General features: G+C 49.2%; 1 protein-coding gene across 1 annotated transcript in view; it reads left to right on the forward strand.

Annotated features, from left to right (window-relative positions):
* Positions 1 to 13564, forward strand: part of SYT6 (synaptotagmin 6) — a 59243-nt gene extending 45679 nt beyond the window's left edge. The window contains exons 5-7 of the mRNA XM_028101860.2: positions 3686 to 3857; positions 5034 to 5184; positions 10733 to 13564. Of these exons, the coding sequence (XP_027957661.1) occupies positions 3686 to 3857; positions 5034 to 5184; positions 10733 to 10804 (395 nt within the window). The 3' untranslated portion in view covers positions 10805 to 13564. The remainder of the gene's footprint in view (positions 1 to 3685; positions 3858 to 5033; positions 5185 to 10732) is intronic.
* The last annotated feature ends 11735 nt before the right edge of the window (positions 13565 to 25299 follow it).

Consider the following 25299-nt stretch of genomic DNA (forward strand, 5'->3'; position numbering starts at 1 on the left):
AGAAGAGAAATGGGGTGAAGTGTCCCGAAGAGCAGATGCGCAAAACAGCCTGAACTGCACTCAGAGTTGCAAATGTAGGAAAAGGCTTGTTTCCCTGGACCCATCACCCAAGTGGCTCTTCTGAGGAATCAGATTTCCAGTGTAAAACCATTCTAGAGGTGCCAGTTTTTCCTTTTATTCATTATTTATTTGCCTGGAAAACTCCTTAGTATCATCACAGTTGCCACAAAAGGGGATGGGTCCAGCTGCAAACCTCCAGGCCCAGGTGCAACTTGGTGTAGTTTGAAGGAGATGAGGTATTAGACCTTGAAAAATGAGGTTTCAGGGAAGGTGGTTGGAAAACGCTGAAGCAACGTGTATTTGTTGCCACTTTGACTCCCTGGGAGCCTCTGCTCCCAGCCCCCACTGTCTCTGTGCAGCACTCGCGTCTTCCAGGCCAAAAGCTCCCCAAGATAGCGCCCACCCTAATGCCTCTCCTTCCACTGAAGCTCTTCGGGGAGGACATGGGGGGAGAGCTTAAAGAGCCTCTTCCGACATGCGCAAAGCTCTCAGGCCCCAGCAAGTCAGCTTCCTCCAAAAATACAGCCAATGTAGATTCCATTTTAATATCAAAATAAGTGCATGCTGAGGAGAGAAATTCACTGAGGACTCTCAAGGCTGCTGAGGGAAATAGGATTTTGCTGCCTAAGTCCCCACACTATCTTCTCTGGTGTAATTAAATTGATGTGCTAGAGAGAGAGCTTATGGCAAAGCCACTGAGGTAACCATAAGGGCAGTTCCACATCAGAGGGTTGGGGGGAAGAGATTTTTCTTATGCTAAATTCTCATCTCCCTCTTGCAATTGACCCTCCTTTCTACCTGGATTTGGAATCTGCTATTAAATCTCAGCTTGATTCTGAAAATTCAGGGGTCCTCTTTTAGTTAGGGATTTCTGTCTGGTTCACAGATGTAAGCAAGTGTCTGGAACAGTGCATGCAACACAACAGGCATTGAATGAATATGTTTTGAATGAATGAATGAAGGGATAGCATGAGGAGCCTTGTCAGAGGGTGGAACAGTGGGGGCATGCATGCCAGGGGCCTCTCAAACTAGATCTCCTGTTTTTGAGGATGAGTTTGATGTTGCCTTTGGCCCAGACTGCTTGGATATTGGGATAAAGCAGGGAATGAATGGAGCTTATTGCCTGTTCTTGATTTCTATGACATTGACCGCCAAACCTGAGGGTCTTCCTAGTCTCCTTGATTTAACTAGTCATGAATCAATTCCCTAAGCCCATCCACTGGAACGATGACAATGAAAATAACACAAAATAATAATAAGGATCAGAACACCACAAAAGGGTGGTGAGTAAAAGCACCCATCTCCTCCACAGCTGGTCTGTACTGATTTGAGTCTAGTGGTTTAAAGTGTAAACTTGGGAGTCAGACAGACCTAGGTTCAAATCTGAATCTCTCTAGCCTCCATCTCCCTATCCAAGAAAGGGGATGATGATGATAGATATTTTTTATAGCATTGGTGGGAAGCTTAAAAGACACGAGGTACATAAATCTCAGCACAATGCTTGGCAAATACTGAATGCTGAACTATGATGGTTCCTATGACTGTGGGGCTGAAATGTCAGGCTTTGCACTCCCTCCTTCAGTTGCACTGAACATCATAGGCTGTTAGAGAGCAAACAACCTCCAAGGTCTTATAGAGCCAACATTCCACTGGAAGCCACACACTTTTTGCCCCTAGAGAATCCTAAGGAACAGTCATCTCTCTGCTTAGCCTCTTGGACAATCACGAGATTGATGGTTTCTTCAAGGGAGCTACACCCACTGAGTTTTATAAATGGATATGCCTCGTAGGAGTGAAGAGAGTTGGAGAAGGAAGCTGAGAATCTCCCAGTCAGTAATAAGGCATCTGCCTAGTGGCCTCCTGGACAGGTGGCTCTGCCATATTTTTCCAAGCCTGGTGGCATGGGACTCCGCTGGGCTGTGGGAGCGCATGGAAATGGGCATGGCAGGTGTTGGGGCAGCACTCAAGCAGCCTCAAGCCTGAAGACACTTTCCAAGGCAGTGTCCACCTTATGGAGTGTATACGTTGCCATGTTAGTGATGGGTCTTGGAGCAAGCTTGCTCCACCTGACTGCTTGGGCCGGAACCCTGCCCTGGGTATATCCATAGAGAGTGGAGTCCACCAACACCAGAAAGCTGTCTCACAGAGGTTCTAGAACTCTAGACTAGAGTTCTAGGAAGGACTCTGCCTTCCTCTTTACTGAAAACACCCATGAGAGAGAGGACCCTTCCAAGTGGGTCGCTGGAGACAGCAGGTTGATTAAACACCTGCTCTTTAATCATGGTCTCCCCATCTCCCTTGTAAACCCAAGTGCCCCCATGGTTAAAGCATAGCTGCTCTGTCACATTAGTTAGTCGGCAGCTCCTTTGGGTGTCTACAGCAATGCCTTCGAGGCTAGGCATTTCCGATCACATGTCGTAGTTCTCTCTAGCTTCCCCATAGCTAGGTATCTCAGCTGCCACCTGATCAATGACCAGGGAGCGTGAGGGCCTGGCGTGTGCTCAGGTGCCCAGGACATAGAACCGCATGCCTAGGCCTCGGGGTGCTGGGCAACGGCCGCTCGGCCCACACCTCCTGATGGCTTCCTGGGAACCCTGGCTTCTGGGCAAGAAGTTGTCTCAGTACAACAGTGTCTCAAAAGCTGTTATTACCTCTGAGGCGCCCGCCCATTTCTGGAGCTGAGCAGCATAAATAACAATTACAATGGTGCCTAAGACACCTGGGCTATGAGATACAATAGGTGTCACTTCACTCGGATGAGTGGAAAATTTCAGGGTAGAAGGATGACCACGAAATACCTATTCAGAAAACTAAAGAAGAGACAGGGTTGGGAGACATGTGGAGGTTCAGTAAAAAGATACCTCCTCTGGGGATGGAGAGGATCCAAGATCCCACTGAGCAATGAAATGTCACCAGGCTGTCCCGAATCTCAGGAAGCCGCCTTACTCACGGCCCCCAGCACAGCTCTGTCCACCTCCTCTGCCCAGAAGTGGGCAGGAAACGGCTTCCAGGGAAGCAGAGAGCAGGGCCCTTCCTGACGCCAGCTGGAAATGAGCTTGCTGGAACAATGAGACCCATAATCCTGTTGTCAGGTGGGGAGGACACGAACAGTGTTGTGATTGTCGCTGTTCATTTACTCACACGCTGCTACTCCTCGGGTGTCATCAACTTCTATTTTTACCCCCCTTATCCTTTGGCTAATAATGCCGACAAACCCCCAGAGGAAAGGACTCCAAGCAGGTGAAAGGAAGGGTGACTTGTTCAGCTTCACCACTCTTTGGAGCCAGCCGGCCATCGCCGAGTGGGGATGGAGGGCTGTGAACCGCATACCCACGGGCAGGTGTCCTGTCTGATTTGAGGCCAGCTTCCCCATTAGTGAAAGTCCATTAGGCACTCTCCCAATAATCCTGAGGTCGCTATAGACTCTGTGTTTTATTAAGCACGAAGTGTCCTCAGAGACAGGTGTGCTACATAAATACAAGGTGGTTTAATTATCTTAACAACCCACTGATACCATCTGATGAGCAACAGTAGGTCTGTGGCTTCCGTCCCTCTGCTGCAAATGATGTTCCAGGACATCTGGTTTACATGCTCCCTTCCCTTCCCATCACCCCCACTGGCGCAGATCCATATGTCAAAGTGTCCCTGCTTTGTGACGGGCGGAGACTGAAGAAGAAGAAGACAACCATAAAGAAGAACACTCTTAATCCTGTCTACAATGAAGCCATCATCTTTGATATTCCCCCAGAGAACATGGATCAAGTCAGCCTGCTCATCTCGGTTATGGATTATGATCGGTAAGTGCGGATCCCAGAGGGCCACGGTTCCCTGCCTCTCACCCCCATGCCAATGCAGTACAGGGTTTCCTGGCCTTGGGCCTTGTGGTTCAGGGCTCAGGAGCCCATTGGCCTCAAATCTGGCTCTACCCAAGAAGGGTGCAGAAGTTTGAGGAAGAGCATGGATACCCTTGAGCAAAAAAGCTAAAGCTTGGCTTCCCAGTGGGCCCATTTCTGTCAGGGCCTCATCCACCCATCAGTTTCCCTGAAATCGCCCCTACTGATTCCTGTTCCTCCATCTGGCACCAGGTCTGATCACCTGTCCTCTCCATTTCTGATGCTGCTACCATTCCCACTGAGGGATGACCCAAGCCAGCCAATGCATGAGAGGCATGCCTTCCTAAAAGACCACTTTCTTCTGGGACCTGCCCTCTCTCAAGAACCATCAGTGGTTCCTGTTAATCCAGGTCCTTCCCCTGGTTTCTCAAGGCCTTCCAGAATCTGGACCCAGCATAATCATCCAACTTAATTTCCCCTTCCTTGCATGGATTTCTTCTCCTCCACTTACCCAAATCCTCTCTTCCATCAAGGCTAGCTCAAAAACGTTTTCCAATCCCCCCGCCCCCTGCCCCCAGCCACCATGACTCCTATCCAGTTGTCACTCCAGCTGAAGGAGAAAAAAACAAACAAACATGCAGTAAAGCCCCTATCCAGGATTTTTAGCACAAGTTCTTGGGCATAGTAGGTGCTCGCGGAACATATTTGGGTGATGACTGATGTTCTTGCTGAGTGAATAAATCACATTCTAGCCATTGGGAGTATGGAGAAATGGTGCTTAGAGCAGGGTGATTTATTTCCAAATGCCGATGTCTCGAGCGAGGGTGTGATGTGCTAGCTGAGTCAAAGAAGGGTAAAGACTGAAACTCTCCCTTTGCCCAAAGCCAGGCCATCTGCCCACCATTCCCTGAGATTCCAAAGTGGTTTGTAATCTTTTTCTCATCTGTCTGAGTCAATGTCCACCCAAGGAGGCTGGGCAAAGTTTCATTGCCACTGGCACTCTGAGGCCCTGCCAAGCATCTCTTTTCAGAGCTCAGCATTCTGAGTTAGACCTGCCAGGCAGAATCCCAGACTCCAGGACCCTTCCCCTTCTGACAGCATGTCTGGTCAGCATCTCTGGGTCCTTTGTTTCTCCCCCAGAGTGGGCCACAATGAGATCATAGGAGTCTGCCGCGTGGGGATCAACGCTGAAGGCCTGGGCCGGGACCACTGGAACGAGATGCTGGCGTACCCGCGGAAGCCCATCGCACACTGGCACTCCTTGGTGGAGGTAAAGAAATCCTTCAAAGAGGTGGGTGAGGTCGTGCTCGGCCCTTGGCATGTTTGCTGCATGGCCACTCGGGCTGGAGAATGGCAGTCGGCGGCTGTGTGACCTCGCCTGCGTGGGTCGCTCCTGGGGTGCGTGGAGGCTCCATGCTTCTCGCCCAGTGTGTAAGCAGCAGGAGAGAGATGGAGGAAGACAGGGGGAAGCTGCCTGACGGAAAGGCTCGGATGTCGAGCATATTGAAAGCGACACTGAGTTCTAAATGGAAAATTAAAACTCGGAGGAAGCCTGCCCAGTGTCTCCATGGTGCCAGGCCCAGAATGCTTTCAGAGAGCACCCCCCCCCCCCCCCCGCCCAGGCCAAGTCGGTCCTCAGGGAGAAAGCCCCAAGAGGGTGAGATCAGAACTTGGCAAGAAATTCTACCCCTGTCGAATCACTATGTTCCCTGAGGCTCTAGCCAGGCAGTCCCAAGGCAGTCTTCATGGGCTCCATGCAGGTGGCCAGAGACAAGACCCTGCAGCCATGAATGCTGCTTCTCCCATTGCTGGAGAGAGTATGGCTTCGAGGCGTCACGCTCTCCAAGAGGATCCCAAAAGAGATGTAACACATGGAGCACTGCCGAGGAGTCCTGAGGCTTGGGCTCCAATCTGGGCCCCTTCGGACTTGCTGTTTAATCTTGGGCCAGTCATTTCTCTCAATGGCAAAGAAAATGTCCCTTCCAGTGATTCTGACAGTCGGCTCCCCTCCACCAAACTCCACCAACATGAGATCCTTCAAATTATCATCCTGGTTGCTCCCAGGCCTGCTTTTTCTCCAAGGGGTTGGGATGTGTGGGTAGCCAGGCAAGCTTGAAACCTCATTTTGAGGCTCTCATACCTCAATCCAGATCCCAGAAAGCCAGGTGGTTGTTTGTTCATCCTAGGCTTTAAGCCTAGGAAGTCTAGAGTCTAAAATTGGAAAATCTACAAATGAAAAATAAATAAATAAAGCTTTCATCCTTACACCACATGGCCCCTCAGCTTAAAAGCAGTCACCTTAAAAACCGAGTACCGTTGACCTTTGAACAACACAGTTCGAATTGTGTGGGTCCACTTGTGTGTGGATTTTTTTTTTAAATAAATACAGCACAGCACTGTAAATGTATTTTCTCTCCCTATGACTTTCTTAATAACATTTTCTTTTCTCTCGCTTTATTGTAAGAATGCAGTATAGAATTCCTATAACATACAAAATACGTGTTCATTGACTGTTTATGTCATCGGTAAGGCTTCTGGTCAACAGTAGGTGATTAGTAGTTAAGTTTTGGGAGAGTCAAAGTCATATCGGATCTTTGTGCAGAGGGTCAGTGCCCCTAATCCCAATGTTGTTCAAGGGTCAACTGTAATCCCTTTTTTGGGCTTTGGGACACAGGAAAGGTGTGGGCAACAAAGCCAGAGGACCTGTCAGCTCTCCCTTCTCTTTTTGGTGTGGCCAGGCCTGTTTCTCCCTGCTTCCAGCGCTGTGAGGTATCTTAGGAGAGACTGAGGGCTGTGGGGGAGAGAGGGTTCCAGGAGCCAGGCTAATTGATTTACCTACTGAGGTGGGCATGCCTTCGAGGCCAAGCATGAGAAGTAAGGCATAGACACAGTTCCTGTTCATCGGAAGCCTCCTGTTTCTAGCTTGTGGCTGCCTTGATGTTACCACAGCTGTGAAAGCTTGAATGACGGAGACCAGCCCCTCAGCTCTCCGGCTCCCTTCCCCCAGGGAGCCTCTGCCCCCTCTTATGCAGAAGGCTCTCTCTGCAGGGTGTGGGTGAGGTACCCACAACCAGCCTCTGCCTCCACAGAAGGCAGCTCTTGGACGGAACTGAGGATGACCTAGGGACCACACCTGGCACCTCACTGAATGCAGGCTTGATTCAACCAAGGGAGGGTGCCACGCCCCCTCTCTCCTCTTAAATCCCTTGGAGATATTTAAGAGTAGAATAAGCAAGCATACTAAAACGTTCAGGATGGTTTAGGGGCAGGGACATGTAAGCTAAGTGGCCCCGATGGGCTACAAGTCTTCAGGCAACTCACTGCCCCCTCTGGTCTCCAGTTTCCTGGTTGGTAAATGATGGGGTCGGCTCTGTCATCTCTGCTTTTCTAGGAAACTCTGACCCTAAATCATGACGGGTGGAGCCAGGGAGCCCTCATGCGTTGCCAGCTCAGGGAGATAACCCTCCCCATGTAACTGGGCCACTCTGACCACGCAAACTGAAGCTACCAGCCAGGGGCGGCTGGAGTTGGGGGTGGATGCAGGGAGCACAGAGGTGCCGGCCCTCAGTTCCAGAATCACTCCGTGATGAATACAACCTAATTAAGCCAAATAATTGATTCTAAGTCCTATTCCTTTGAAAACTCTGACTCACTAGTCCAGACTACAAAAGAAAGAAAGATAAAGTAGAATCAAGCCCTTGAAAATGAATATTTGATGAGACAGTAAGGGGAAAGTAACAGTATATGGAAAACGAAAAGAGAATAAATTGATTCATATCCTTTGGGTTTACTTTTTTCTTGACCTCACACACCAAGCTCCCGAGCCTGCCCCTCCCCCTCTCATTATCCTACCATTTTCTGCCCAGCTGATCATTTCTCTGTATGAAGAAGCTGAAAATGACATTCATCTTGGCAACCTAGGATTTCACCTACACTTTTAGCACCCACAGTTTAAGTATCTTCGTAAAACTGCATCTAAAAACCTACCAGGCAGATACAAAGTAAACCCTCTTTGGGCTCAAGTGATGCATTGCACTCTAACATCTATCACCTCAATCACCCTTAGAGCTCCCATCTTGCCTCCTCGCTTCTGTTCTGGACATCGAGCAAGAACCTTGCTCCTAGAATTTGTTTCCCCCATTTGTATCCTACATAAAGAAATCTCACTCTCCCGCTCCCGGGAAGATAAACGGCATCACATCCATAAAGCACTCTCTATTTAGATTGTACCTTTCTTCGAGGAGTTTCGAGTGCTGTGATCATTTCTTTTTTATTAATGAGAACAGAGGGCACCCTACTTGGTCGCTTGTTTGGGGTTTTAAAATAAGGTTGAGGGGAACAAATGAACTGAAAAGGTATTTTTCCCTGCTGGGATGTTTTCGCGAGTAGAATCTGATCAAGCCCCAGCGAGCATCCTTCCCGGCAGCAGCGGCAGTGGTCCCCTTCCCTCTGAGCACCCCTGCCCGGTGCTGCGTGTCATTGCTGTCACCGCACCCAGAGCCGAGGCTGACCAGCAGCCTTCTCCAAAGGCGTTCCATCAGGAAGGGCCAAGTGGAGATCAGCTTCCAGAGATTTCAGATCTCTGAGCGTGACCCATCACAGAATAACAGAAGGTCTTACTGGAACACAGACGTCCTGGAACGATCACCTTCCCGGGTGCCAGGGAGGGCCGGTCTTTGGGATTTCAGAGCCACCATGATAAGCCTGCTGGAATCAGTCACCATCCCATTGTCCACGAAACCCATTTCCGTCCTCTGTTTATCTTCACAGAAACAGTCAGGGGCTGCCAGGGAAGCCAGTGTGCCTTCCTCGTGTGTTCCGGATTAGCAATTACGCTCTGTGTGACTTGGGCTATCATATAAAGAAAAGAAAGGTACTCTGTGTGGCCATCTTGCTTTTTCTCCTCCGCACTGGCCTATCAGTCAGATTGTTTAAGTGGCATGCTTACCCAGGGGAGAAGCCAGTAATTACATGTACCGTTCACCAACACTATAGGCTGGTGCAGAAAAAGTGGAACCCCTAAAACAAAGGTGCGTTGACTGAGAACATTGGTGATCATCTTGTGTCACCTTCCGGTTAAGAAGCACTTGAGTCAGAAGTCACAGTGGGCTCAACAACCAGGCACTTATTTATTTAAAATATTTCACCAGGGAAACCCTCGGTTGTGATTTCATTCACGTGGACGCTGCCCGCAGAGAGACTGCCACCTGGAGTTAGGAGTAAGTACCCGGGTGTGGACCCGAAGAGGTTAGGCTTCCTCCTACACCGTATGTCTCCTTCTCCCCTTGCTGTGGCCGGATGCTAAGGTGGCAGCAGGATGGAGTGAAAGGAGCAGTGAGTTGGGAGTTAGGAGACCTGGTTTCACATCCTGGCTCTGCTCCTAACTAGCTGTGTCTTGACTTCTCTGTGTCTTGGTTTTGTTACGGGCAACAACTAGAGAGTTGGCTGGATGATGCCCTGGGCCTGCCCACAGGTCCAGCATGCTAAGATTGCTCGGACCTAGGGCACGTACTGGTGGTCATCCATACCCGATGGTCCAGCGTTGGGTTAGTTGTAAAGATCCGCTGGTTGGCCTGCACAGGGACACTAAGGGACTGAGCCCGGGGAAGTTGACAGAGGCTTTCTGTAGAAGTGGGAGTGTGGAGATGTTCCACAGGTCTGGGTCTCTCCTCAGCACTGTGGGCTTCCAGTAGGAAGCACTGGCTGACAAACGGTCTACTCCTTAGGTGGTTCAGCTCTGTCTAGAAATGGCTGTGTTGTGGGGAGCACGGCATCCTTCCCCCTCCCGCCCCCATTCGTGTACAAATGCATAAAGCAGCTTCTACTTGGCCCATCATTCCATAATGGAGACCCCCAGAGCTCAGGGGGAGCAGAGGAGACTGTACTTCTGTTCAGCAAGGCCACCTCGACCACCTCCCTGACTCCCTCCGGAGCCCATCCCGTGGGTACCTGGGAGAGGTTTGGGTCTCCTCAGCATCCAAGAAGGATGGAGGGAGCGGTGGACACTCTCTCACTTTGAAGTTACACGGCTCCAAGATGGGTCAAGAATATTCCCAGGGTCAGATCTTTGCCCAGAACACAGTGCTCCAGCATGACTGGCTTTTCAATCTAAGGAAGGGTCGAATGGCTCAGGTACGGGTCCCCGTCCATCCTCAGCCCTCTCCTTTGCTCCATTGTGCCTCATTCCAACACCCACCTCGACAGAAGGGTCAGGGTGGGGCTGACGGGACAACCTGTGAGGTGGGGAGAAGGCAGGGGATGCTCCGGAAAGGGGAAGGGGCTGCCGGCCTCACACCCCCACCTCCTCACAAGGTGGGCATGAGTGCCCCCAGGAAGCATTAAGCCTGAGAAAGAGAGCCGGATGCTAAAGCAGTATCAGGTTTGTAGCTGTACTAACAGCTCCCAGACAAATTGCTAATAATTCATGATCGTGGGTTCTTGGCAGTAAGGGCACACTCTGTAGACTGCCTCTTTCCCTGCTAACATAATCCGATTTTCAGTGTGAAAAATGGCTGAAGCACTCAGAAATGGTCCAGTCATAGCACCTCATTAACACACACACACATACACACACACACACACACACACACACACTGCACATAGTGGAAAAAGCTTTCATTATCTCTGCAGTAGGTCTTTTTTTTTTTTTTAAATCAGGTATTCCAAACTAGAGGCTCTACAGCTCTTTTCTTTCTGTTTTTGCATGGCTGACAGCAAAATTCAAGTAAGCTTATGAAAAGCTGGGAAAAGTGAATTCAGTGCATGGGCCAGAGAAGTTCTGAAAGTTGAAATGCAAGTCCCCTTGGCCATCGATAACCCCCCTTCTCCCCTCTCTGCAGTGGCAGGGCCGGGCTGCCAGCTTTGACAGCGAGAGCTCGTGCCCATCTCCGAAACCACCTCCCACACCATGAGCCGCGTGGCCGGGCGACACCAACGGGACTCAGCGACGTTTTTTTTGCACTCGTCCCACCGTCCAAACACAGTGTTGCACAGGGGCAGCAGCGGCCGTAGCATGAGTCTGAACCGCTCCTGTGTAGGTCAAGGCCAAGACCCTTGTCGTGTGGCCAGACCTGTCTTAGTCTTTCTTGTCTCCCAAGGTGATGTTTTCTGTGGTTTTCACTTTTTATGGATCGGCTGCCAAGAAGAGAAGGGGGGAAAAGTAGGAGAGAAAGAAGCGTGGAGAGCCCAGAAGCTGGTTCATATAAAATACAATGTAAAATAGTTGTCTTTCCCGGGGGAGGTGGTTTGAGTTCCTGCAGTGTTGTGTCTCCACCAAGCTCCAGAAGCCTATAGAAGAAGGACATGGGATGGAGCCCCGGCTGCGTCTGCAGTGGCCTGCGGGAAGATGCAGATCGGGCCAAGAGCCTTTACAAGGCTAGCTGTGACCCTCGGAATCTCTTCGCCTCTGTGACACAAACCGAAGTGTAGGCTCCTGGTCCTACGGTGAAATCATGAGCGCTCCGAGGTGTCCTCGCACCTTCCGCGGGTCGTGCAGGGCTCCTCCCCGCCCCCCTTTCCTTGTTGACTTTCCTCATCATCTGAAAATGTCTTGATTCCTCGTGGGAACTTAGTCTCTTTCTTTAGGAATGATTCTGCTGAAACTAAACATGCTGTATGTTTTCTGGCACACCACAGTTAAGGACCACACTTGTTTGAATACGGGATCTTTGTTCTCAAAAATAACCTTCGTTGTAAAGAAGAGAAGGCACACGTGTTCCAGAACGACTTCTGTGTTATGCGTAGCTTTATTAATTCCATGAAGTATCAAGCAACTGTTGAAAATGCCTAAATAGGTCAAAGAAACACCTAGATAAAATGTTCTTTGGGGAATGGGGAGTTTTAATCCAAGTCATAGCTGGAATCCATCTTTCTGTGAAGAGAATCTTCTTGATTGAAACAAAGTCAGCTTAAGCCTATTTCAGCCCCCCTGACTCTGGGACAATATTCATCTTAAACTTTAGTTCTATAGATTACTAAGTACTTCAGTGTTTGTTTCAGTGGTAGTGAAGGTTTTTTTGGGTTTTTTTTCCCTTTAGAGCTCTACCTTAGGCCAAATTCAGTTTAGGAAAAAAAACATGTTTCAACTCTTCTGTATTGTAATAGTATGTTTCTGTTGAGTTCATATTGGTCTTCCCACCAACCACCTATAACTCAGTTGATTTGCTCAATCTCAGTCTGTATAGCCCTGGTAAATTCGTGGAGGTGAGTTTCTACTTTATCTGTGACGACACAATGCCAACTTCCAGAGTTGTGTGTGTGACTTGCAAGAGGCAAGTCTGCTGGAAGAACACCTTCTTCCACCAGTGGAAGGGCAAGAAGGGAAAAGCTATTCACACACCTTGTGTCTTATTCTTTATATATGTCACATGCTTTAGGAGCAGAAACTCAATAAAGTAACCCTCACCTTAAGCCAAGTTATCAGGTTTCTCTGCTGATATAACTTTAGGCAGTGTCTTCTACCCAAAGTTCAGATTGGCATGAGGGTGACCAGGATATTGTGGCCAGAGATGTTTTCAGCTTAGAAAAGTAAAGGCAGGAAAAAAGAAAAGAAAAGTAAAGGCAGATAAACCAAACTCCACTCTGTACTGAGCCTTAGGCTAGGAGCTAATGCGTCATTGGTATAAAGATAAGTTTTCTCTCCAAATGCCTTGTGATTGATAGGCCATCCTAGTCAGGCAGTACTGCAGCTGGAAATTCTTTTGAGAGTGAGCAAAAAAATCCAAAGGCATGGCAAGACTCAGAGCAGGCCATAAACTTCATTCTGTCTCTTGACTCTAGACTGACCCCATCAACATAGCCAACTCGATCACTGAGCACATGTCGTGGGTCCTGCAACTAGGAAGGGGACAGTTGAGTTTCCTGGGTCATGAGCAGCCCAGAAATGAGTGTGAGAGGATCTTTCCAGAAGTGATCTCAAAACTCATGTCCAGCTGCCATCTTCATACCCCTAGACACATGAGGATGACCACTCAACTCTTTCGGAGGAGGGAGTATGATCGGTGTGAATCATGGAATAGTTACTGCTCTCAGACGTTCCTTTTATGTCCAAGCAGCTAACTCACATGAGTGAACCTCTCAGTGGTTTTGGGAAGTCATTTCCTGAGCAGATTACGGTTAGCCCCACACCACCTACCCAACTGCTACCACTCCCATTACAGCAGTCTTGGTAAATTTCTACAGGCTGGGAAGCCTACCCCAGGGAGGCTCTCAGCTCCAGGAACCCCACTCCCAATGTCTTCTGGGGGGACTAGTCCTCAACCCAAAGCATGAATGAACCTGAATGTCTGCCAACTTCATTATCTAGCCCAATACCTCTTCCTCACAGATGAGAATAAAATGGATTACAAATTTCAGAATAAAATGAAATACAAAGTCGATTCATTTGTTAGCTTCTCTGCCATGAGAAACCTTTCTTGGGTTGGTGTTTTGAGCTTTGCTGAAGTCATGATAACCAGGGCCTTTTACATATCGATGTTTTTTAAAAAATGCAAAGTTCTCTTCTTTATTTAGCAGTTTTTCTGGGCTGAAAGAGGCCGCCCCCTTCCTTCACATACTCAGGATATTAATTAATTGCAACATCATTTAAAAAAATTATGTTGTTAATTACCGCTTCATGTCTCCCACCCCGTCACAGCCTGGAGTTTTTATTCAATTAAATCTCTGTCTCTTGCCCATTTCTCTTGTCATCGTATGTTCCCAAGGTTTAGCCGTCCGCATACACACAGGACACCACACAGCTTTCATCTTTAAGCTTTGTTTCACATAGATAGCCACTTCCCTTCCATCGGAGGTACAGCGGAAGGGCTTGTTTGTTTTTAGTTCTGCCCAAGGAATACCTGCATACCGCATAAAGCTGAAATCCACCTGTGTTTTGTCAGGCTTACGACTCACAGAGCATTTGGTGCGCAGGGCTGTGCTGTTTCCTCAGCTGCTCGGCGCAACGAGCAGCCCCTCCAGATGCCCAAGCTTCTCTAGGGAAGCGGGTTGCACGCTCATAGCTGGAAAGTGCAACGCTTCCGCCCACCAGGGGAGGAATCCTGCTAACTCTCATAAAACACCACTCGGCTGAGTGAGGAGAAAATCCTACCGCAGACTCGAACATTTAAAAAGGACATTCTGACTTAATAGAATATTCTCTGTGCTCACCCCCAGCTTTTAATTAATTTAGGAAGCAGCCCATTGAGGGGAGAGTGGAAGGTACCGTCTGCTCTTGCGCATCTGCAGCTAAATTACTGGCATTCCACGGTGAGATGCCACCGAGGGAACTGAACTGCTGAGGGAAGCACTCTGCTTCCCAAACACACAGCCTCCCCTGGCTTCTGCCTGTCGTCGGGTCACCCATCAGCAGGCAGGGCCTGGTGATGTGACTGGTATCTAGAGCGGATCAAGTGACAGGGTAAATGTGTCTGGCTGTCCGGGCTGGGTTAGGCAGCCATAACAACCTTCAGACTTCAGTGGCTGGGAACAACAAAGGCTTACTTCTCATTTGTGCTCGTGCCCGTGACAGGTCAGCAAGGGGGAGCTCTGCTCATCGTATTTATTCGGGGCGGGGCGGGGGGGCTCAGGATGACAAGAACAGGCAACATCCCAAACGTGGCTCGTTGCCACACCCGAGGGAAACGAGCGCTCTGAAACCTCTCCTATTGGCCTCACCACTGTGGTCCGGAGGAGACACATGTCCCTTTCCTTCCCAGTTCATTGCCTACCACTACTCACGTGGCCTCCCAGGACATAGGGGTTCAAGCGCCCAGGGGAAGAAGGACTGGAAATCACTGGTTAGCACTTGAGGTGACCACAGCAAAGTGAGCAGCCCTGTGGAGGGTGACAGCTACTGACCGGCTGATTCAGAGAAACAAAGAGAAGCTACAGTCCATTCATTGGTGCATGAACTCAAGGACTAGATAGAGCCCCATGACTGGGCCAGCCTCGGACTTGAACGTTGCCCACAAAAAGCTTTAGTCTAGTAAATTGGCAACATAAGGAACTATAGTCTGAGGTAGAAAATGGTGAGCGCAGGACAGGAGGTGAAATAGAAAGCTCCAGAAGCCCAAGAAAGCATATCACCGCGGGGCAGAATGACAGCTTCAAGAGGGAGGGGGCATCTGCTCCAGAGCTTTTAAGGATGGGTAAGAGTCGGGGTGGGGAAGTTGTGAGGAGGGGGCGCATTCCGGGCCGAGGGGTCCATACACCACACCACCAGGCTGCAGACCTGGTCCCTGCCTCGTTCTTGCCCACTGCCTCCGTGAGATGGACCTGCTGCCCCTCCTCCCTCCACCGCTGGCTTGGCTTCTGCTCCCAGGTGAGCTCATCCCCCAGACCTGCAAGATCTGCCTGACTTTGAGACTCTGTCTAGCTGCCACACCTCATCCCCTCACCTGGCCTCCTCTCCTCAGGCTGTTTTGCAGCCACAGGCCCCTCGGGACTTTGTGATTTGTCCCGTGTCCCGCTCCTCTTTGCAGTGAGCCCCATCCAGATGTCTGATGCCCTAGGGCGGGGAACAGGCCTGGCCTCCCCCCTCCCCCACCATGGCTTTCCTCTGGCTGGTTCACAGTGGCACTCCCAGCACGGCTGCGGCAAGCCCACCAGCAGAGACGGGAGGGCAAGAGGCTGGCAGGCAGTTGCGGCCGTTCACCCAGGAGGGGGCAGAGGGTTGAGCTAGGCAGAGGTCCCACACAAGGAAAGGAGGGCACCTGTACAGGACACGGTGGACACAGATGGACCACACAGCGGGGCTGGCGACTGAACAGATCTGGAAGGCAGGGAGAAGGCAGGGAGATTCAAGAGTGTTGAATGTTCTCACCCTTGAGGCACCAGAAAAACGACGGAGCCTTCCATAGAAACAGGAGACTCAACAGATCGAGTCTGTTCGGGCTCAACAATGAGTCCGGTTTGGGCCAACTGAATTTGGGATGCGGCAGGGATGTGCAGCAGACAGCCGTAGTTGGAGAAGCAGCTTGGCAGAGAGGTAGGGCGTGAGATGTTAATTTATAGAAAGCTTACGCACCAGAATGAGATGTGAAGACAGGAGGCTGACACGGCCACGTGGGTACAAGCAGACAAGGAGAGTCTCAAAGAGGGTTTCTTCGGGACCCATCAAGATTTAGGGGTCAAGGAAAAAGGAAGCGATATGAATAATAATGGAGGTGTGCCCGAGCAGAGCTGACCGATGAGGATGCAGATGAACAAAAACAGATCAATCAAGGGCCTCATAAAAAGATTCCTCACAAGTTCATCCAAAGTGCTTGGAAATCACTTGACTCACAAGTCTGTTTTCATCCACGTTTGCAGGGACCCACCTCTTTCCTCCCCTCGCCTCTGCTCTGGCCTTTTGTGTGTGTGCGTGTAGGGAAAATATACTTATCTTCAATTTACCATTTTAACCCTTTTTTAAGTGTATAGTTCAGCGGCTTTCAGTATATTCACACTGTCGGGCAACCCTCACCTCCAGCCATCCACAGAACTTTTCTCACCTTGCAGAACTGAAACTCTGTACCCATTAAACAGTGGATTGCCATCCTCTCCTTCCCCCCACCTCCCAGCCCCTGGCAACCACCATTCTGTTTTCTGTGTCCATGAATTTCATTACTCCAGGTACCTCATGTAAGTGGAATCATATCATATCTGTCCTTTTGTGTCTGGATTATTTCACTTAGCAGAATATCCTCAAGGTTGACCCATGTTATATAATATGTATCAGAATTCCCTTCCTTTTTAAGGCTGAATAATATTCCATTGTATGAAAATACTACCTTTTGTTTTCCATTGATCTGTCAGTGGACCTTTGGGTCACTTCCACCTTTTGGCCATTGTGAATAATGCTGCTGTGAATGTGGGTGTACAAAGATCTCTTCCTGTCTCTGCTTTCGGTTCTTTGGGGTATATATATACCCAGAAGTGGATTTGCTGAGTCAGATGGTCATTCTATATTTAATATTTTGGGGAACTGCCATACCATTTTTCATAGTGGCTGCACCATGTTACATTCCCGTAGGCAGTGCCCAAAAGTCCTAATTTCTCCTTACCCTCACCAACACTTGTTATTTTATGTATTTTTGATGGTAGGTGTCATAATGGGTGTGAAGTGGTATCTAATTGTGACTTTGATTTGCATTTTCCTAATGATTAGTGATGTTAAGTATCTTTTCATGTGCTATTTGCCATCTGTATATCTTTTTTGGAAAAATATCTATTCGAGGCCTTTGTTCATTTTTTAAAAAACTTTATTAAGTTTTAAATTTTACTTCCAGTGTAGTGAACACACAGTGTTATATTAGTTTCAGGTACACAATATAGTGATTCTATGCTCATTTTTAAATTTGTTTTGTCGTTGTTGAGTTTTTGGATTCCTCTATTAATCCCTTATCAGATTTATGATTTACAAATACAGTATTATCTCCCATTCTGTGGGTGGCTGTTGATCATGTCCTCTGATGCACAAAGTTTTAAATTTTGAGATGGTCCGATTTGTCTTTTTCTTTTGTTACTTGTGCTTTTGGTGTCGAATCTGAAAAATCTTGCCAAATCCAATGCCATGATACTTTACCTCTATATTTTCTTCTGAAGAATTTTATAGGTTTAGCTCTTACACCTAAGTCTTTTTTTTTTTAATTTTTTATTGTTATGTTAATCACCATACATTACATCATTTGTTTTTGATGTAGTGTTCCATGATTCATTGTTTGTGCATAACACCCAGTGCTCCACGCAGAATGTGCCCTCTTTAATACCCATCACCAGGCTAACCCATCCCCCCACCCTCCACACCTAGGTCTTTGATCCATTTTAATTTTTGTATAGGTTGTGAGGTAAGGGTCCAACTTCATTCTTTTGCACGTGGATATCCAGTTTTTTCTACACCATTTGTTTCAAAGACTGTCTTTTCCCCCACTGAATGATCTTGGCACCCTTGCTGAGAATCATTTGACGATATATGTGAGAGTTTATTTCTAGGCCCTCTATGCTGTTTCATTGGTCTATATGTGTGCCTTTATACTAGTACCACATTAATTTGATTACTTGTAGCTTCTTAGTAAGTTTTGAAATCAGGAAGTGTGAATCCTCCAACTTTGTTCTTTTTCAAAATTGTTTTGGCTACTCAGGGTCCCTTAGATTCCATATGCATTTTAGGATGAATCTAGTTCTACAAAAAAATGGGATTTTGATGGGGATTGCATTGAATCAATAGATAGTTTCAGGTAGTATTCACAGGGCTTCAACTTTTGAGGACACTACAAAGTATCCTATAGGAATCACCTATAAGGTGCCATTTGCTGACATTCTGTCCATCCTCACCTCTGGGACTTTTGCTGATAAACATATGTTGTGATACTTCGTGCAGGACCAAGCACAGTGATGGAGGTTTAACCAGCTAACTAGATTTTCACCCAATTCTTGCCAATTTCCTCTGGAGTTCCTCTCCCACAACTGCAAATGTCTTGGACCAATTCCCAACCTGCCAACCAAACACAACGCCACAGCCCAACTTCTCTCTCCTGCCCTACTTGGCCTCAGAACACTCAAGAACTTCAGCTGGACTAACTCCCATGAATGCAGGTTCATCTTTTGTTGAATGCACATAGGTATTCACTCAACAAACATGTTGAGCACTTAGTATATATCAGGTAACGTGCTAGGCTGATGGCACACAAATTAATAATAACAACTAGCCAACACTACACACTTCTTCGATACTGGGCACTGTTCTAAGTGCCTTACATCCATTACCTCATTTAATTTTCTCTTTAACCCTAAGAGGTCAAGAAACCTGCCCATGGTCATACAACTAAAACCAGATAACTAAATCCCGTTGTCCACATGCTTAAGCATGATGCTTAATCATTGGTCAACATGATGCTGAGCTGCCTTCTAACAAAACAAATCTTTTCAAGGAGCTCACAATACAGAGGAGGAGACAGACACATGAAGAGGAAATTACTCTATAATGTGGTAAACCTAGAGAAGGGTTGCCAAGCCATCCACTTATGTGTACACCCTTCATTATGCAACCCTGAGCCTCATTTCTTCTTGGAGAGAACCCTGCAATGGCCTGTTTGTGAACCAGGACTCATGCAAATTCATTTGCCACCTCCCCCCCCCCACATCAGTTACTCTTCCAGGAGTAGCTAAAGAATTGTGGAGTCCACTCATCACCCCCAACCCTAGTCAGTCATCCCATAAACGTGTCCTGTGTTGGACAATGCCAGGAAGAGCGAAGTCTTGCTGTAACTTAGTAGCTCTACTGGAAAGCTCAGAAATGGCAGGAGGGCTCATCACTCTACAATATGCAGCTCCAAACAAAGCCTGTGCCATCAGACTTGATGAAAAGGGAAATCCATGATGAGCTGCCACGAGAGGGGGCAGGCAGAAGAACGCAGAGGGTTCAGAGGAGCTCTGCAAACTCAGGAATGCACACAGGCTAGCTCAGCTCTCCTGCCTTCTTGCATCTCTTCCTGTTCAGTACCAGAGGGTTGAGTCTCCTCCTGCAGGGGTCTCAGCTGAAGACACTCACAGGCAGTAAATTAGGACTGGGGGCAGAGTGGGGAGATGTGTGACTCTTTTCCCTGAGGTGATTCTTTTTTCTGCACAGATTGGGGTTTTTGGTGACACATGAGGGATTATCCAGAGAGACACTGAGCAGCCATGTGGGCAGGTGCCTCAGGCATCCTGAGACATGGAGCATTTCTTCTTTTCTCTATGGCTTCACCTTGTGTGGCTTCAGTCTGTGTCTGAGCCAGGCTTGTGGGGACCCTTCGGGCTGGGACAACGAGGAATGAAAACCTGTGGCTAGAAATTCTCAGTGTTTGTGGACACACGAGGCCCTGAGATGACAGAGGACTTGCGAATCACTGTTGAAAGGGCTGCTCTCAGGAGACATTACTGATGATGGCACATGGCAGTGAAAGTGGATGGTGAAATCAGAGAACCAGAGAAGCTTCACAAACTGTCCTCCTTAAATTACCACTAGCTTTCTTTTGCCGATGGTCCAAAGATGCCTGACTTCTTACGCAGAAAGGTTCTCCCCGTGCCTCCTGGTCTTGAATCATCAGACTGCCCGGATGCTCCTGGCTTGCTCTCTCCCTGGCTGGGAAGCTTGGGGTGGAAGTGTATTTTCCATTCTGTTTCATCGCGGGGGCTACCTGACATGTAACGCTGTATCTTGCCTAATTTGCCACGTGAGGACGGATTCATCTCTTCGACACCATTACGTTTGGTCAACTCAAGAGCCAGAAGATATGGGTTAGGCCCTGGCTCTTCAGCTTCCCCAGTCTACCCTGGGCAGGTCATGTAACCTCTCTGAGCCTCTTCTTCCCGCCCCTTCTGCCCTCCCCCCCAACCAGTCTGTAAGACAGAGGTGGAGTTGCTTTGGCAGCCCGAGACCAGAAGCAACCAGAAGCCAGTGCTGCGTGAACCACGTCCTCCCTCCTTGGAGACCTGTTCACCTTTGGCAGCTGAGTCACTGGAGAACAAAGGGAATAAGACTGCACTGCTCTGAAGTCTGAGGAGGGTGGGAGGGAGCAGGGAGGGGGAAATGTACAGAATAAATCAAGTGGCTGGGTAATTAATTTAGAATAACTTAAGCACTGAACACTGCAGAGAAACAAAAGTGACATTTAACGAATGTGTCCATTGATATCTCACTCATTCCAGCTGTCTTTTGAAATGTCAGCTATCTCACAATCCCTTTGCCTTGCAGCTGGAATGTTTGTGCTAACAACCAATTCTGGTTTCTGCCCAGTGGGTTAGCATGGGTGCAGAATTTCAGAAGTGGGAGGTCCCAGTGGCAGAAGGAACAGGGGACAGTGCCCGTCACCTGCAGAGAGCCGGACCCTGCAGCAGCTCCTTGGGGCCCCCAAGGGTCCTGTCTCCATGCCTTTCGCCCACCTTCTTGCCCCTAACTCTAACAAACACATGAGGCGTCCACGCCAACGGAAAGACAGTCCGTGTTTTCATGGAGATCCTCCATTTATGCTTCTTCAAACTTCTCAGAGCTTACAAGTTTTCAAGAGAAAACCTTAGCTGAACTCCAGGGAGAGAGAAAGCCAAGAGCCAGTGGCTCCAGAGAACTCCAGGCTCAGGAATTTCCATTCTGAGCTGATTGGCCCTTGGTGCAGTCCTCTATAAATACCAGACACTGCTTCAGAGACAAACCGGGGAACAAACCAGCTGGATTTTCACTTTGGGGAAAAACGTGAAGCCAAGCAGCATTGAGCAGTTTTCATCTCAAACTCCATCCTGAACCCCCAACGTGAACTTCCCCGCTTTCATCCACAGCTGAGCGGCCAATCTCATCAGCCTTGTGGGCACCGAGGAGCACGGTGACGGAGCCGTTAAAACCCAAATGGAAAATGAGCTGGTGGAAGTTTAAATTCAAAGTTCTGCAAGCCCAGCTGATCTAGTGGAGTTCAGCTTCTGGCTTGAGGGGCAGAGGAGGGCCATGGTATTCTAGGCTGCCTGGGAGCAGGACGGGGTGAGCCAGCTCAGGATGAATGGCAACAGCTCAGACTTGGTCAAGCCCGGTTGCTCAGGGAGCACACGGAGCACACGGTGACATGTCAGAGGAAACCACCCTTCTACTGTGTGGTTCAAAGCCGGGGTGTACAGGCAGGCCATGCCAGCCCCCCAGGCGAAGCCAAACAAACAGGAGACCCGCCACCTAAGTGTGCTCGCACTTAGAGCAGAGCCAGACCACAGGGACACCCTCCCCCACTGCCTTCCCACCAGTTCACAAAGCCCAGGTGGCTCAGTATGGCAAGCGTTCCCAGTCCGTCTTGCAGAGAGTGCTGCCTGTGTACTCGCCCTCCCTCCTGGAGCTTCTCTCCTGACCCTGGCGTCCATCTTGGAGCCAGTTTTGCAGGCACCCCAACTCTTAGGCATATATCCCCAGAAGTGAGAGGGCCACCAGGCCCAGTCCTTGGCCTCCCCCCAACTTTCTACACCATTTCCACCCCCCAGCCCCCATATTACCTCCAGCCTCCATGCTGCTGCTGATCCATCCCCAGCTGCCATTATTCTCCCAAGGACCACCTGCCACCTGCCCTCCACAAGGCCCTTGGATGTCCTGCTGCAGCCCAGCAGGCCCTCTGGCCGTCTGTGAACTTGAGTAGACTTCCCCCACGTGTTCAATCCTGGAACTCCCTTCTCTCCCTGTCTGAGCCACGACACCGCGTTTCTTCCTTTCTCTGTGTTGTCTCGCTGCACCCTCTCTCTAGACCTTCATCGTGGGTTACCCCCGTGGCCTCCGCTGCTTGGGATTCCCACTTCTCACCCTCCCCTATGCCGATCCGGGGATTGGTAACGGGGAGGGTAGTGTAGCGTAATTGTGTGAGGCTGTAAGTCAAAGGTAGGGTGGCCAGTTGTGGGCCCTGGAGGGGGCAAGCTCTATCCAAAGACATTCAAATTAAAATTAAAAGACAAAACAAAACCCTAGGCATTCTAATCAGATTTGGCCCCTGGACAACTACTTCTCAGCCCCTAAAAAGATGGTCTATACGTCCCTGGTCGTTTCATTACCCTGACTACCTTTATTATTTTTTTAAAGATTTATTTATTTATTTTAGAGAGAGAGAGCAAGGGTGAGGGGCAGAGGGAGCAAGAGAGAGAGAGAGAGAGAGAGAGACAGGCAGACTCCCCGCTGAGCCCAGAGCCCCACACAGGGCTCGATCCCAAGACCCTGAGATCATGACCTGAGCCCAGATCAAGAGTTGGACGCTTAAGCGACTGAGCCCCCCCAGGCACTCCTCCCCTGACATCTTTGGTGTACGTTCCACCATTACTCTAAAACTTGTACTGACTCCCCTTTTGCCCATAGGGGGGAAAGGAATGATTATTATTTGCATAAAATTTTAAATATTATCAAGGACTTTGCCTTACGTGAAACTGGTAATGGCTTCATCTGGCATTCAGGACACCTCATGAGTTCCCGTCACCATTTCCGTGGGCAACCCCACCTCTCATCATGCTTTACTTAACGCAGATTCTGCCATCAGGATGCCCTCGCCTCCCCTGGGAAATATAAACATAAACATCCAGCCTAATTTAAGACCTAATTTTCAGCCCCTCTTCTTGGAAAAGCCTCCCCAGACTGGTGCAGGGGAGAGGGCCCCCACCACGTTCCTGAGCGGTTGTTGGCACACACTCCCTTACTGTGCGCGCCCATGTGCATTGCCTTGTCTCATTTTTTTTTCATGCACGTGCTCTTGTCCTCCACCCGTGGCAAGGATCAAAGATTTTCTCTCCCTCCCGCCGCCCTACACATCCAGGTGCCCCATCTCGCGAGCCTCTCAGAGAGGAAGCATCTACCACCGGGGAGGAGCACCCACCAGCCAAGACCAGAGTCAAGTACCCAGATTCAGAATAGCAAGTGTGTGGTTGACAAAATTGTTTCGAGAGGCCCAAGGGTAATAGTCACAGTAATGGTTTCCAGCAGGGGCTCTCAACCCTTACTGTGCATTTGAACCACCTGGAAAGCTGGTTAAAAATGTAAATGGCTACCACAGAGATCCTGATGCCCTAGACCTGGGTTGGAGCCTAGGAATACATGTATCAACAAGCTGGCAGATGATTCCAGTGCCAGTAACCCCGGCCCACGCTCTGAGGAACAGTTGGTCCTAGAATTAGAGGTTTGGCTTTACCTGGAGTGGGACAGTTCTTCCCAATCGTGAAGACCTTGATCCAGACCCAGCTCACAGGGCGATTGTGTTCTGAATTCCACATGGAAGGTAGTCACAGAGGGCTGTGTTCCTGGACAGTCTTGGGGTGGAATGATTCCCACCCTGGGTATCTGTCTGGCCGTCCCATGAGCAGCACGCTGTCAATGTGGACAGGAGCGGGGTTTAGCAGCAGAGGCACCCAGTGTGGAAGCTCTAACAGTCCCCCTCCCCCACCCATGATATTACAATTCAGTCCCTACCACAGCAGGGCAAGCCATCTGCTTCCATTCCTGCACCCTTGCCCTGTGTCACCACAGAGCAAAGGCAGAGGCAATCAGGTTGACCATGACTGAAAGCATCTGCTCTAAGCTAGCTGACCGCAGACTGGGCACAGGCAGGGCCAGGAGGCAATGGCAGAGGGCTGCCCTGGCCTCGAACCTCTTCCAGAGCCCCTCCACCACACACCCCTCTCCGTAACCCAGTCTTTTCCTTCTTATAGTCCATAAGCATTACCCAGGCCCCAAGGGACAGATACTAGAGCATTTTAGGGAAGCCTTTGTGATGGGGGACTAACTGGAGCCGGAGGTAAGAGAGAAGAAGGTGGGAGCCTGAGAGTGTGCCAGTCCTACCCACTAGTCCTATGCATTGAGTCTGAGGATGGGAAGTCAACTGAGTCTCAGTTTGTCTGTCATGAGAAAATGTCCTGAGATGCCTCGAAAGCTCTCAACTTCCTGCTGGAGGACTCCAGGTGGATGACTATGGGAACCTCAAACTCAGTGCATCCCACTCTCAACTGACGCTTCTCCCTCTGGCTCCCAGTCTTGGTGATGGCACCATTGACATTCTCAACTCCTCAGGCCCAGGGCCTCTGACTCATCTTCTATTCCTCCCTCTCCTCGGCCCCAGTCACTCACCAAGCCCTGTCCATTCCACCCACAGTCTGTCTCATACCTGTCCCGCCTTTCAGAAACCGCACCTCTGCCCTTTCACCTCTGGCCCCGACAACAGCAGGCGTCTACTAAGGAGGCTGCACATCTCTGCTCCTTGACTTCTCTACACTCCCGCCTTGGTTCCCAAAGTGACCCTGACAGATTATCCAGGGATCCGCAATATTTAAAAGAACTACTAGAAACTGTACATTTACTTCAATACAGCCTCATGGATATGATTTGTTACACAACTGAAATCAAACTATGAGATCTATGGGAGTACATTAATGAAAGGGGCCTCCTGGTCATGAAAAGCTGAGACCCAGGCTATGTTTACATAGTCCTTTAGTAATCTCTCTGGAACAAAGGTCCAATGTCACTTCTCTTTGGCCCCTCAGCCCCGTTCCTTCAGATTCCTTACTGTGGCATTCAAGGCCAGTGCCAGGTGACCCTACACATTCACCTCCTTTCTCCACACAGGCAGCATTTCCCAAACACCTATGCATTTCCACTTCTCCATGACTTTGCTCACGCTGATCCCTCATCCCGGAGCTTTCTTTCACCTCTCCTTTGTCCCTTGAAACCTTTCTTGTCCTTCACGTTCCTCCTCAAATGTCCTTCCTCCATCTTCCCCAAGTTCTGCACGTCCCAGGTCAGCTCCTTCTTCTCTGTCTCTGTAAGTCCAATGTTTGCTGCTTCTTTCTAGAAGACATTTCATTCTGATGTATATCATAGTTAGGGTCTTCCCCAAAAGAGTGGAGGCCGCTTGAGAGCTGATGTCCCTACTGTACTTTGTGTAGTACCTGGCATATAGAAGGGGCTTGATAA

The sequence above is a fragment of the Eumetopias jubatus genome, unplaced genomic scaffold, assembly GCF_037043125.1.
Source record: "Eumetopias jubatus isolate StellerSeaLion01/CBP00866 unplaced genomic scaffold, mEumJub1_p1.0 scaffold_4, whole genome shotgun sequence".
Classification (NCBI taxonomy): Eukaryota; Metazoa; Chordata; class Mammalia; order Carnivora; family Otariidae; genus Eumetopias; species Eumetopias jubatus.